This window comes from Acanthisitta chloris, unplaced genomic scaffold (assembly GCF_000695815.1).
Source record: "Acanthisitta chloris isolate BGI_N310 unplaced genomic scaffold, ASM69581v1 scaffold3982, whole genome shotgun sequence".
Taxonomy (NCBI): domain Eukaryota; kingdom Metazoa; phylum Chordata; class Aves; order Passeriformes; family Acanthisittidae; genus Acanthisitta; species Acanthisitta chloris.
Window position 1 is genome coordinate 61842 of NW_008660879.1, and position 14709 is coordinate 76550.

Genomic DNA, 14709 nt, shown 5'->3' on the forward strand with positions numbered 1-14709 from the left:
GATCAGTATCTCATCACAACATCTGTTGCAGAGCTAACTCGAGTTAAACACAGCATGGAGTTGGAATGGAATCAGGGTAGATTTCCTCCTGCCTATTTCCTAGCCCAGGACAGCACTCACTGTGCGAAGTTCAGTCAAGGTGCTAGTAGATTAGGGACAAGGACGAAAAGGCAAATAGTCTGTTGAACAGATAAACCACAAGAAACAAATCCCTGGCAAAAGGCATCTGTAAGTGGAATAAGAGCAAGACCACCAGGGTTGATTTAATGCAGTGTCCACATAGGCAACTAGGATGGGAAAAGAAGGAGCGATTCATGTACTTCCTCTTTTAAGTGAATTCACTGCTAGGGAAGGCACCAGTCTGGCCACGACACGATATGAAAGCCTCTACTGTGCTCAGCCAACAAGGGTAGTATATACAGAAAAGGAGCAAAGCTCCCCTCCCCACACCATGCTTCACCCTGCCAGACATACAGGGCTTCTCAGGAATAAGAGAGGACTGCTGAGAAACTGGACACTCAACCTTCTTTGGCCATTCAGTCCTTTGCCTGGCTGCTGAGACAGCACACAAAAGACCCTGTTCAGCACAGCAATGACAAGGAGTTTCCATGTTACACACTCTCTGCAATGAGACCAGCAACTGGCATCAGAGAAGAACAGAGCAGGCCTGGAAGGGTCTGGCTTTATGGCAAGTGTGTCCTGAAGGACTCTGAATATATAATCAGGGGATCAAGATAACATTATTTCTTTTTGTTGGGAGGGAACAGTAAGCAATTGTAATTCTCTGTCTTAAAACCTGATGCCCAGTCCTCTCTGGCTGTATGTGTGACCCATATGCATCACTACAATGATGCTGAACTTCATTGTGCAGCAGCATGCCCCAGGGAAGCACTCACAGCACAACACAATGCCCACAGGTCACATGATTGAGTAAGGATGAATTTCAAGCTACTTTTAGGTGTAGATATCTACCTAACTCCTCCCCACATCTGCTACAAGGACTCCCCTCAACACGGCTAAGAGTTGGCCTATGTCCCATGAGGTGACACAGTCACAGGGGCCACTGGGATCCAGCAGGCTGTAAACTTACTGATAGTAAGGCTGTCATTGAGCTTGAAGCTGCAGAGTACCTGGTCGATATTTCTTGCATGATAAAAGCCGTTGCCTCTTACCACAACTTGAAAAGATTCTGAAAGGAAAAATAAAGATTATTAATGAAAAATAACTCAAATACAGCATTTCTGTTCAGAGTCACCTGAATCACAACATGACAATGTCTGTTCTCTGCCCTAAGACCAAACCAAAACATTCAAACTGACACTCTTCCTATTCAGCAGCAATGGCCAATAGTGCTGGAGTGGCATTAATGCTTCACAGAGTCTTCTCTTTGTCTCAAGTTGGCTCTCACAAGCACAAAACAGATCCCCAATGCCTTAAAGGTGCCACAGCAAACATCTGACTTGACTGATGTTACCTCATGGTTCCACCACAGCTTTTGGGACAGATGCCTCTGCTAACCATAAGCACTGGTCCTTCCTCCTAGCTTCCTGGCAGATGGCACTAGGCTTTCAGCAGCAGCTCTATTTGGGCAGATGCTGACAGACAGGACTCCCCTCCTAAAACCACTGTGAATCAGACAGAAAGCTTTGCATCTGGTACAAAACCTGGAAAAACACAGTCCTCCTGCCTATACAAAAACTGAGTCCATGCACAGCCCCACTAGCACTTGTCCTGCGTCGGAATATCTAAGGACCCAGACTCTGCTATTTTTTTGGGCTCTTCCCCCACATCCCTGCCCCAGTAGCTGAAACCACCAGTGGCACAAGAAGAGACCTACCACAACTTCTGTTTGCTTTAGTTTTGATAAGGAAGGTACCTGTGATTTCTATCATTATTGTGATAAGTAACTATGATTTGTTCATTTAAGCAGGGTTAGGGTTGGTTCTTGGGGGATTTTTTTTTGCAAACTTTTCAATAGTCTTTCTACTGACAGAGGAGTTCTGTATTTGACCAAAGCCAATCTAGGAAGGGTGCTGTCAGATGTGAGATCCCAGCTGCACGTCCTCCACTGTTGACACCAGTGATCGTGTTGCAGTGCACAGACCTTGCTCACACACCTGGAAAATAACTGTTTGTTGCCAGAGAGATCAGTAAGGTGACTTGCCTGGCTGAGCATCTGCTGGAATTAGCATGCAGGAGAAGAGAAGGAATAGAGACAAGCAGTGGTAACACCAGCTGAGTGTCTATCATGAAAGCCCCTGGAGTCACCATGCCCAGTACAGTTAGAGAAAGGAAAGGTAACTTGAGGAAGAAAAGTATTAAGAAATCTGGCTTCGGTTTCTCAGCTTCTCCACAGCAAGCTTTGAAAGTTGTGTTTTGAAATAAACACAACTGCTGTTCTTCCCAGCCTTTGACTGTGCACAGGTGGAGCCCAACCCTGAGCTGCAGACCCCTTCCTCACTGGGTGAACTGCCAAGCTAGAAACAAGATGCACCAGGAAGGGAAGTGGCAAGAGAAACTTCCCTCTAGGGCAAAAATACGTTATGACTGGTACACTGACCACAGAGATAACACCTTTAATGCAGGCAAGTAGACATATTATGAATTTGTTCTGTCCCAAATGTATTTTTGAAACTCCCTTTGATGCTGCACACAATCATCCAGCTGACAGCTGAGATCCCTGTCACACAGCAAGGCAAAGTACAGGAGTTGCACTTTCACACATAAATCTCCAGCTTTAGCTGAATCCTCCACAGGGCTCTTACATCAGCCTCTGAGCAGCACTTGAGACCAGTCCAACAGAAGGGGAATACCAGCACAACACAAGATCAATTAATCTTCAAGCTTCACATAGAAAAATAGGAATAAACTACATAGTTCTCCACTAGCAGCAATCATTAACAAGTCCACTTGCACTATCATTTACACTTTGACCAACATACTAAAAAGGAGAGCAAAGCAATGCTGAAAGGATTGAGGGGAGTAGTACATGATTTTTAGTGATAAGAGATTTGGTTTTTAATAACATTTCATACAATGTACTGCCATGTCATTTGCATGCTTTGGAGGAAGGAACTGTTATAGGACAACACTACATGAGGCCCAAAGGTGGCTGAAATACATATTCAGATTCATCTCTCTGCTTTTCATTATCATGTTACTGCAAGGCAAGTCAGCATGAGGATGTGGAGTGCTTTAACTTTTCCATACACACAACTTGCTCTTGCCAAAAACACTCCCTCATTGCCATTCTCATTGCATTGAGGCCTAATGCAACTTCAGGTGAACTGGACAAGGGCATAGACAAATTATCATCAAACACTGGAAACTCACACCCTTGTTTTCATCATGGTAACTTGCCCTTAGAGCAGAGCTCTGAACTGACACAGGCTGCAAGGCACATGGGAAGCAGAGAAGGTATTTTGGGAGAAGATAAAGAAAATATCTACTGGAGTGCATATTTAAATGAAACACATTTGGCACCTTGCTGAAGGAAGGTGACAAAATTCGAGACCTCACTGAGCACACCAAGAGCCAAATGCACAAGTCCAGCATCAGAATTTGGCATCTTCATAGCATCTTTTTTATGGGAAGGGTTATACCTCCTGATTCTCACTGGGGATGGAGGGCACTTCTTAAAACAAATTAAAATGGACTGTAGGGCAGATTCCTCTACTTCTTACTCCAGTAAGAATCTTGAGTTACTCTTAGTCAGATTCATGCCTTGAGCCATTCCACATCTAACCCAGTTGATATACTGAGAGTTATTCTTGATGAGCATCCCTTTTTTTGCCAGCAGAGCTGAGAGTCATGGCCAGCCCTGAGGGCAACTGAGCCTCTGCTCACCCACCAGAATTACCTGCCTAGGACCACACATTGCCAGGCTTGCTTGTAGCCAGCCCACTCCACAGTGACTTCAACATCCAGCCAAGATGGTAATTTCTTTCCGCCCTCAATTTTATATTGTAAAAGCAGTTTGCTGAAACAAAACTGCACTTAGATTTTTTCCTGTTTTCTGAACTAATGGTCTTAAAAGGCAGCAACCACAAAGGCTTAACTGGTAGTTGTTTCAGTGGCTTTAAAAAGATGCAGCAAGTAAGAAACTTTCAAGACAAGACATCAGAGGTAAAAGCTACATCTAGAAGTTTAGCCTTGTCAAGACAGTTTACCTCTCCTGCCCTTCTTTTCACTGTGACTGCCACTCTGCAGAGTCAGTTTTGAACAAGTGACTGGGTAGTAACCTGTCCACCAACACAAGCTGACAATATTCCAGACTTGCAGGGAAACGTAAACAGCTGGTACTGGATTTGGTGCTGTTGTTAAGCCCATCCCTTCGCTTGCTCCGGAGCATTAACGTGCTCTGGATGATGGTCTGTTGAAATGGCTAATTCCATTTAATTTTGCGCCCTGGCTCTGGCTGCGTCCTTTTCTTCCTTCGTTACTGTCAGATCGTAGATTGTAGCTTTTGACAAGACAGCGAAGGGAAAAAGGTCAGCACTGAAATAACCGGGCGGCGCTGGCAGCGAGATGGTAGGTTGAAGCTGGTGTGCGCTGGCTGCGCTGTCGGCTTCGCTTCTCTGCCTCTGATGAGAAGCTGACTGCTTGCATCCACACCTGGTAGTTGATGTGGCCAGTAGGATGCCACATCCAACAAAACCTTTCAATCACATCTGCGTACCGTAAACATAATCAAAGCAATGATGCTGTCAAACAGGATATGAGGCACCTCCGATTCTGCACTGATAGCCTGTTTACAGGCTGCATGTCTTGGTCAGTTTAAATCAGAGGGAACAGGAAGGACCCAACTACATTGCTCCACATTGGGGATGATGAATTTGCAGGGTCAAAAAACATTAAGCATCAGATAGCTGTCACAATATGACGAGATCAATTTGTAAATGGACTTGCCAGATAGCTTCGTCACAGGGAGCCAGAGTCCCAACTGGAATTGTCACCACATGGAAATCGTTCCATCAGCATTTTGCTAAACCTCTGGCAACTCAAAAACGAAGCCAAGATCACCAGTAATCACCAATACGTTAATAATGATGAGAGCAGTTACAAGGAGTGGGTCAGACTGGTCATGAGTGGCTTACACTGAGCCACGCAAACCCTAATGATCTCACACCAGATTTTAGAAATTATTAGCAATGCTAAATAAAAAGTAAACCAGTTATCATCTCCTCACTCAGGTAAGTTTCACATAAAAAGCACAGAGCCACATTTTAAGGCTGTAAACAGGCAAGCATCTTTGCTGGATAAGGTAATAATATATTACATTATTTCCAAAGTCTACTATTTTCCAATCATAATTTTGAAATATAAATTTCCATTACATATTTAAAAAAACCAAAACAAAACAACAACAAAACAAAATTTCTAACTTAGAAAAAAAGGGGAAGGAATGTTGAATTTCTAGAAAATGTTATGGTCTAATTTTCAGTCAGTGTGTATATACACCATGCAAGAATATATGTATTTTTTGATACAGGATTTAATGGCTATATACCTTTAATTATACATTATCAGTAAACTATAGTAATTACCTAAATTTGAAAAGCATTAAAGTTCTGACATTATTTCATAGGCTTCAGTATTTTTTGCACTGAAGTCCAAATGACGTACATTAAAAAAATAAATCCATTACACATAGAGTAGAACTATAACTGATTGCCTGGTGAACTGGATTCAGGATCTGGATTCACACAACCATGAAATGATTTGTTAAATCCCAGGAGATTCCTTCCAGGAGACAGTGGTGCACACAGCTGTACAGATGAACCCCTGGCTATGCTGAAGCGAGTTGTATAATAAAGGATAATAAAGCCAAGCACAAATGTTAGTATTTGTAGTCTCATGCTGTAAAACCTCTTGCAGGAGTTCATTTCAGCGATGGCCTGCAGGACTAGAAGCACCATGCTCCACCATGTGCCATCCCTTGCCCTGCCAACAGGGACAGAACAAACCTCAGACTATAAGTGAAACTAGTGCTAGTATGTTGCTGAATCAGCAGCAATACAAAGAAACTGATTCTGCCCAATTTGTATTGGTCTTACATGAAAGCCATGAAAACAACAAAAAGCTTTTACAAACTTAAGTAAGGCAAGAATACTGTGGGTTTTTTTAAGGGCAAACTATTTTTAAAGTGTACTTGCCAATTTTTAATCACATTTGTAATAAACTAGTTACCTAGTAAAGTCTGGTAAAAAAATTAAGTGGTTTGAACTCATTATCCTTTGGGGAAAAAAAACCCTACCTTTACTCTTTTTCCTGAAATACGTTAATTTTTGAAAAGAAAATGTTTACTTGAAAATTTATTTTCTCAATTACTCCAAAAAATATTTTCAATTCTCCATTTAAAAAAAAAAAAATGACTTCAGGTTCAACTTTCTAATACTTTTAACATTGTTCCAAACAATTACAACAATACTACTGAAATCTCTCCTATTGGAACACTCACGTTTTCATGTAGCTAAGTGAATTTTTGTTGAACAGGAAAGATTGCAACAAGGTGTTTCACAAAAAATTGCCAGGTATAAGCAAGCAAAAATAGGAAAGAATTTATCTCTGTGAAATAAAGACAGCTTTAATGTCAAAGCTTTAAAACTGGGTGGGTTTTTTAATCAGCTCCACAAGACTTTTAAAAGTAAAATCATTCCTTTTTTAGATTTTCCACAGATAAGATTTTACCACAAGTATCTACTCCACAATTATATACTTAGGAGTAATTCAAATGATAAAAGGATATTTCACTTTAAATTGAAATATATAGGGCAGGATCATATTGCGATCGGCATGTGGAAATGGAGAGTGAACAATTTCTCTTCCCTGTGATATTTATCAGATTTTTCCTGAGTTTTCTATTTTTATCTGTTTTCAAGGTCAGCGTTCATGCATCATTGCTATTTTATTTTTATGTGCTCATTTTTACACTGTATAAGGAAATGAATACAAGACAGTAACACCAGAGCTAAATACCCATGCTATAAACTGTACCTTCCAGCAAACTTATGGTGTCACTCTTACTCTACTGCAATAGCCTCTTAAGTAGACAAAAACACAGCAAGAGAATTGCTAACATAAACCAGAACAAATCCAAGTTAAATATACTAGACATGAAAGGCATGAAATTATCAACAGCTCCTCTGGGTATCCTCCATGTTTACCATACAGACTAATGGTTCTTTCACTGCAAACAAATAAAACATCAATAGTTTGTAAAACACAAGAGGTATCTTGGCTTCTGCAGTAAATTATATTTGCGTCAATAAACCTGAAATTTCTGTAAATGTTTTGCAAAATCTTGTTCTAAGTGCTGACAAGTCCTAACGGATCCCACGAACACAGTCTGTCCAGAAATTTGTGGGATGTTGTCTTTAGACCCTGAACCACCTCTGTCAGTCTGGCTTTACATCACTTTTGTTGTCTCTCTCTCTCAGATTTTTAAAAAGTGGCACCCCCAACTCCCTGAGTGCTACCTCTGTCAACTATCCAAGCTGGTACTCAGTCACAGCATCTACATGTTTATTGGCACAATGTATTTCTCAAGGTGAGAAGGAACATGCAGTGCTTTAGCCATGGCCTGAGAGGATGCTCTAACACATCCAAGGGCTTCAGCTCCAATACCACATTAGCTAGTTACTGACATTTCATCAGTGTCATTCATTTCCCTTTTCACACTGTTCTTGTGGAAACTTACCTCCTGCACAAACACTGGATGGTTCAGCCGCTAGGATCTCAATGCAAGATTTCTTGAGAATCTAAAAGATTAAGATAATGGCATTTTTGGTAAACTATTTTTATCTATGCTTTATTAATGCAGCAAAGGGTGCCCTTTTCTGGGTTTCAGAATATCCAACTTACTGAATCAATGGTTCCTCTCAGGGCATAAAAGCCTCCCTTAACTGGAAAAACATGATCGATGCTGTCAGCAATCGTTGACAGCTGCAAAGAAAGACAATCATAAATCATGAGGAAAACAAATTTACAGTGAACAAAACCAGGCCCTTTCATACTTGCTAAAAGACATCATAGTGACACGAAATGATTTATGCCTCAAGTAATTAAATAAATGCCTTCATCTGATGCTGCTACTTGTGCAGTAGTATAACAGAAAAACAAAACAAGAAGAAAGCAAAGTTACCTGGGTTTCATTGAAATCTTTCACTCCAACACAATAAACAATAGCTCCAAAGCTTCTGGCTCTGTTGGCCTAAAAAAAACATTGTCATTAAGTGCAAATGCATATAATCAGTGGAGCTGGCAGTGAATGCCTACAAGTCTGATACAAGGTAGTTTGGATAAACATGAAGGTGACTTACTTCTTGTTCTGCATAATAAAACTGAACGTCTTGCAGCTCTCCATCCGTCAGAGCAATAATCACACTAGCAGTCCGAACTCCTGCATGGAGGACAGTTAACAGATTGCAGTCTGACCATAAGGTCAGACTCACAGCCTGATTTGTATGGACTTGGTGATCTGCCAGCTGAAGGCCAAATGCAAAGCACACAGTAAGCCTGTGCACCTTCATATCACTAACATCACTGCAGAGGGAGTACTGCTCCAGCAAAGCCCATGCACAGACTTTTCTGTTCTGTATAGCACCTACCAAGATTACATCTAGACCTTTCACATGGAGGACTTAAAAAATGGATCTGCAGAGAAGGAGAAATTTCCTCTCTTCTCTTGACAAACTTGTCTCTAGATGAATCTTGTCAAGAGATGTGGTAAGAGATACCTCTGCAAAAGTAGTTTTCCTGCTATCCTACCTTCCTCTTCATCAGACTTTCAAAGAGCAGCCTCACTGAACATGGCATGAAATGAGTTTCTACAAGGGAGTTAGTCCTATACTTCTCAAGCAACAAGAATTTCCACCGAAATTCATAGGAATTCTAAGCATGTGAAAACCTTAAGATCAGGTTCATTACAGAAAATTCATGTCTTGTGATATTTCATATCCCATCTAAGCTTAAATGAAAAGGTTGTGCAGACTGCAGATATCTATATAGGTAATGCAGTATAGAATACCATGTACATAGAAAAATGAAACATGTTAACAAAATTAAACTGGATTAACGTGCAAACTATGGTTCAACCAACTGTTCTGAGTCCACAGTTCTTAAGCAAAGTAACTAATACACATACATGTTACTTTCAGAGAAGTATTTGTTATTTTTTCAAAACAATCTGTTACAATTTCAAGTGTCTTCCCCCATACTGTCAGAAATTAAAGTCTGATTACTTCTGACAGGTTTCTTATGCCACGCAGTTGTCCCCATGTCATGTCAGACACAGACATACATCTTAAAAAAATGAACTGCAACTTGCAGGGAAAAAATAGCTTAGATTCCGACTCCTTTTTCTTTCTTCTGCCCAGCATGCTTGAAAAAGGCTGGAAAAAACTGAGATTTTTTTTCTTTTTTTACTTTTTAACACTTTTTCTTCCCTGAAAATTTAGCTTATAAATCCAGATCTCATCTACTCCTTTTTCCTTCCTAATCAGCTTGCAGAACAGTTTATTAGTTCATAGCTATATGCTACAATAAGGTAAAAGTTTTCAGTTGGGCACTACAGGACTCCTGATTTTGATGGCAGAAGTGCCTGAGACACCACACAGAGCTGCTGAAGACTCTACACTCATATCCTATACTAATGAAAAGGCACTGTGACCTGTTTCTCCATCTTCCAAAGAGACCATCAGCCCAAAAATGAGAACAACCTTACACCACGACATGAACCAGGCAAGAAGTGTTCAGCATAATTAATTAGGCACAGAAAAAACCCCACAAATATGCTTTCCTCTCAAAATTTAGTCAAAATTTACATTTTAACAACTCGGAACCCAATTCCAAATCATTCACACTGATGCAAAAACCTCAGCTGATTGCATTCATAACTACACTAGTAAGAATGAGGACATGGGAACACAAAGCAGACAGGTTTGAGTGCATCAGGACAGAAGGGCACAGGAAAATCTGGCTATTTCTGTCCTCTGGGTACAGGATGGGCAGCTTTGGCTGTAATGGCTTGGTCTGTGTTCAGCACTGGTCAGATCTGGGATCACCCTGGTCTTCTCTGGTCTTAATAAACCATGAATCACACATTTAAAAGTAGTCAAAATGGAAGGCAGCATTGCATAACACCAATGCCTTCTCCAATACTTCTTTCAGTGGGTTTACTGCAGGTCATAAATGAACTACATCCCCTGTCTTTTCAATGCAGATATTTAACATGAACAATATACAACACATACCTCCATAGGTTTCATGGTAAATTTGCTCATTTGCCTGTAATGAAGTGTAGAACATTGTTAGCTCTTAAGTACACCAGCAGCAAGCAAGCAAAGTTTATATCTATAAAACAAAGAAAGTAGGTACTGTGATGTGTACCCTTTTAAATCCTTCATGCATGAAAGTGTCTCCTCCAGGCACTTCATCCTGAAGTATGTCGAGCCCTCGTCTTATGGCTTCCCTTTGGATTGAAAAAAACACAAACAGCAAAACAGGGGAACATTTTATTAAAAGTTCTTTCAGGTTTTGTTGAGATATTCCTGTACCACAGCTAGATTATGCACCCTGTCAACACATTGCACAGGGTGCACACATATCAACTAAAACACTGGTTAAACCATGACTTTTTTAAAACCCACCAATTTCTCAGCCAAATATCCATGGGAGCACAAAACCAGGCATATGGTATAGCGTTAGAATAATGTATTTTAAGGATCCAATTGTTCCTGCTCCCTCATTTTGGTATACTCTCAGTCAGGGTAAGATTGAATTAAGACAAATGCCAGATATTAAACTTTGACAAACTGCAGACCAAAAGAGAGTTTAAAAGCTTGTGACCCTGTCACAAAAATGGGACAAATTAAAACTCCATATTCAGTCAGTCATCAGGACAGTTAGGATTAGGACTTTTCCATTATAAAGACAGAGGCCAACAGATAAGAGCACAAGATGGGAATGATGAAAATTTCCCAGCCTAGACAAGGACTGATCACCCTTCCTGGGGCATGGATTACTCCCTGGAGAAAGAAGAACTGGGATACCATGAACCCTGTTGCACAGCTTCTTACTCCATAAATACCTATTAACCAAGAGGATTGCTCAGGGAAAAAAAAAATCATTTAAGCAATCACTGATTACTAAAAGACCCTGATCCTTGGCAAGTGTTCATTATATTAATGGAACACAAATAAGGCATAAATATTCAACAGATAAGATGTAGGCAGTTCAAACATCAGCTCTGGGCACCATGGGGCATCCTTTCTTTAAAACAATAGCAAGAATCTCTCTAAGCTCCACTTTGCAACTGGGAATTTGAGGTGGGATAACCCCAGTCACAGAGAATACAGGAACCTATGGGGGAGGAAGGTAAAAATGAGGAGCTGGGATTAGGGCTGTCCTTAAGGCATAAAGCATATTTTTACCATTTCAAAGTAGAAAATGAGCTAAAAGGGCACATACAGTGATCCATACAGAGAACAGGGGTTTAGGAAGGGGGACACTCTAATACCATGTTCAATGTATTGCCACAGGGTACCTGACTACATTCCATATTGCAAAGGGCAAGTCCACCTGGGAAAAGTAATTAAGTTTGAGTTCTGTCACCAAGGTACATGATGGATACCTGAGCCAAAACTCAGGAGTCAGCAGAAATGCAAAAGCCCTGAAGGGTTTCTGGCTTTGGATGAGGCTCTGGAGTACAAAGTTGAGGGAGTGGTGGTTCTCTCAAGACTGCTCCAGAATCCCCATCATTTATAGGGTGCCCTGTACTACTGAGGCCCTCTCATACAGATAAGAGAAAAAGTGAGGGCTTTAAGCTGAAATGAAAGAAAATACTTATAAACACCACCATGACAGAGACTTGCAGGCATAAGGCAAATTAAATTTAAATTTTTTTGATTTATATTGTATTTTGGATTTTTTTTGTGGGTGTGGGTTATTTTAGGGGTTTGAGGCTTTTTTTTGTTTTGGGTTTTGTTTGGGGTTTTTTGTTTGTTTAAAAAAATTAATTGTGAAGGTGGCAACAAGAATTTTGCTCCAGCATCAGATTCTTTTTCTTACAAAGCCTGTCACTTGCTTTGCAGCCATCTCTGGCATGGGTGTGTCTGCAGGCAGCCCAGGAGAGGGGTGCAATAGCCTGGTGAGGTACTGCTCCAGCACGGGGTACAACTGGACGTTGGTGCAAAGTTCAGGGCTCTGAGTCACTTCAAATGGCACTGGGAGACTTTCATACAGTATTTTGCTCATCAGTTCCGGGTATGAGATCTCTTCCACAGAAACTGCCCTTATTTGGGAAGCTGGGGATAGCAAACATGTACCTGGATCCTGAACTGGAAACACAGTTTTTCCATGAAATACTGTGATAAAGAACAGACAGTGCAGTGCTGCCTTTCTCTTATATATAAGGCTGAAAGGAAAATGGCAATGGGAGACCCAAAGGCCTTCTAAGTCCTCTTCCAGTCCAGAATGGTGGAAAGGATTTCAGTTGGTACCACACCAAGGACCGAGACAGACCTCCAAATTCTGGTTTTGGGGCCACTCACTGTTTGAGAGGAGGGATGGAGGGTACTCCTGGATGAAAGCTGTGGTGAGTACTTGCCTGTTTTCTGTTAGTTTCATGATTGTAGTGCCTCGTGAAGAAAAAACAATGAAAGACATCCGCAACATCGGACTGAAACAGAAGAACAAGCCAGATCCAAGTCACAGACATCATCTCAGCAGATTTTCACTTGCTAAGAAGTACTGAACAAAAAAATAAATTATATACATAGCAAATTAAAATATCATCTTAAGAAAACTTTACCTTATGAACTTCTCAGCTAGGCTTTCCACAAAGGAGTAAATCTCAGTCCAATGATTTCTGACACTTCCAGATCTGCATAGAAAACAGATTACATCAATCTTACTTTGCAGTGAAATTCCTTGTTCCACTTTGACCTACTCCTTGTTCCACTCTGATCTACTCCAAAGGTGGTTAGGGATACATATTACATAGAGTTATGTTGGAAGCTGTTACAGGAACCATGAAGACAAAACCCACCAACTCAAAGACAAGTAGATAGAGGCCTGAAATTTCAGGTTTACCATACAATTTTGAAGCATGTGCAGTAACCATTTCATCTGCTTTTGTTCCTTTTATAGCATAAAATATAAATATTTTATTCTGGTTTAATTAATTTTATTTGACTTCAATAAATCATCTGCTAGCAGGTTATTTACTTTCCTAGAGCACAGCTCTGCCCTTGCAGCCACACAGAAAGTCCTGACTGATCTTCTATTCTCCCAGATTGCGTGGGAGAATATTTCCATGAATTACTGCTTGTTTCAAAAGAGAAAGCTTTTGAAGTAATTCAGAAGGGAAAGGCTGTACTCTTGGCTAATTTGCTGGACTAATGTTCTGGATAGTCAATCCTTGGCTCCATTACAGATATCTTATGAAAATTGGGCAACTTAGTTACATACACAGGCTTACACATTCATGCTGCCATTTCCATTATATAAAACTGTATTTCTGGCACTCTCTGACTTTTTTTCTGCATGGGACTCAGACCTCAAACAGAGCCTTACACAAAGCAACTCTACAGTGAATTATAGGCAATTTCTACCATGTTGTTGCGGTTTAACCCCAGCCAGCAGCTGTTGATCCATACCACACACTTTCAGGGCATTAAAAAGGCTACAAAGCATGAAAAGTCAATGGTTCTAAAAGGCCTCCTTAGGACTGTGGTGTTTATGAAAGAATGACCCATTTGCTTTCCTTGCAAGACAAACTCATCTATCAGGTGTCTTAGCCAGAAAGTCGAATGAAACAATGGCACATACAGCAGAATCACAGAGATTTAGATGCAGAACTAACCAAAAGTTCTGAAATTTAACTACTATAAAGCAGTAGGTTTCGTCTAACTGCTGTTAGGCATTTTTCTATGTAAACATGAGAAAACAATTCTGTATTAAAATCCTCAGTTCTACTATGGGCTTTCTAAGTGACCCTGTACAAGTCACTCCTGCCCTTGTATGTCAGGTACAGAGCAGCTCACATATGCAATGCAGTATGGCACTGCCTGCCCTGCATCAGTGCTGCTGGAGTAGAGAAGAGCTAAGATAAAGGGACAAGGACCAAAAGAGTCTCCTGAAGTACATAAGCTAGAATAAGGTGGCTTGTGTAACCCTGTGCTTTCATGCTGCTCTTCTGGAAAACTGGTGATTCATTCACAGAATAACTGGTTATCGAAGAATGAAGAAATTGCCAGGCACTGAGGGAGGGTGACAAAACTGCAGGGACTGCTCAAACCAAGGGTCCACATCCTCTGCAGTCTCCAATTTATTTGTGCTATGCAACAAGATGTTCATCTATGTGTGAACAGCACCAATGAAAGGTGTTGCCACTATTACCAAATTAACCCTTTCCTCATCATTAAAAATATACTTCATAACTGATGTGAGGTGTATTACTTTAAAGAGTGTTTTTCCAAAAAGGATCTGAGGCAGTTCAACACCTATAGTTCTTCAGGATTATTCTGAAAGTTCCAGGCTAAACCTGGGAGTCACAGAGATTTTCCTTCAATCTATGCAAGATGTATTTACAGCTCCCAATTTTTTTACAATTCTTTCTCCCCTGGAGCTGACATTTTCAGTTTCATTCTGAGCTTGCCATCTAACTTAAATTCAATTCCTGCAATTTTCAGTGCAGTCAATTCCCTA

At 40.6% G+C, this 14709-nt stretch overlaps 1 protein-coding gene across 1 annotated transcript in view; it reads right to left on the minus strand.

Moving 5' to 3' along the window:
* The window catches only part of LOC103797754 (anthrax toxin receptor 1-like), a 56301-nt gene that overhangs the window by 31081 nt on the left and 10511 nt on the right, over nt 1–14709 (minus strand). The window contains exons 2-10 of the mRNA XM_009069984.1: nt 12812–12883; nt 12608–12679; nt 10390–10471; nt 10254–10287; nt 8322–8401; nt 8144–8212; nt 7864–7944; nt 7700–7760; nt 1091–1189 (exon numbers count right to left, since the gene is read on the minus strand). Of these exons, the coding sequence (XP_009068232.1) occupies nt 1091–1189; nt 7700–7760; nt 7864–7944; nt 8144–8212; nt 8322–8401; nt 10254–10287; nt 10390–10471; nt 12608–12679; nt 12812–12883 (650 nt within the window). The remainder of the gene's footprint in view (nt 1–1090; nt 1190–7699; nt 7761–7863; nt 7945–8143; nt 8213–8321; nt 8402–10253; nt 10288–10389; nt 10472–12607; nt 12680–12811; nt 12884–14709) is intronic.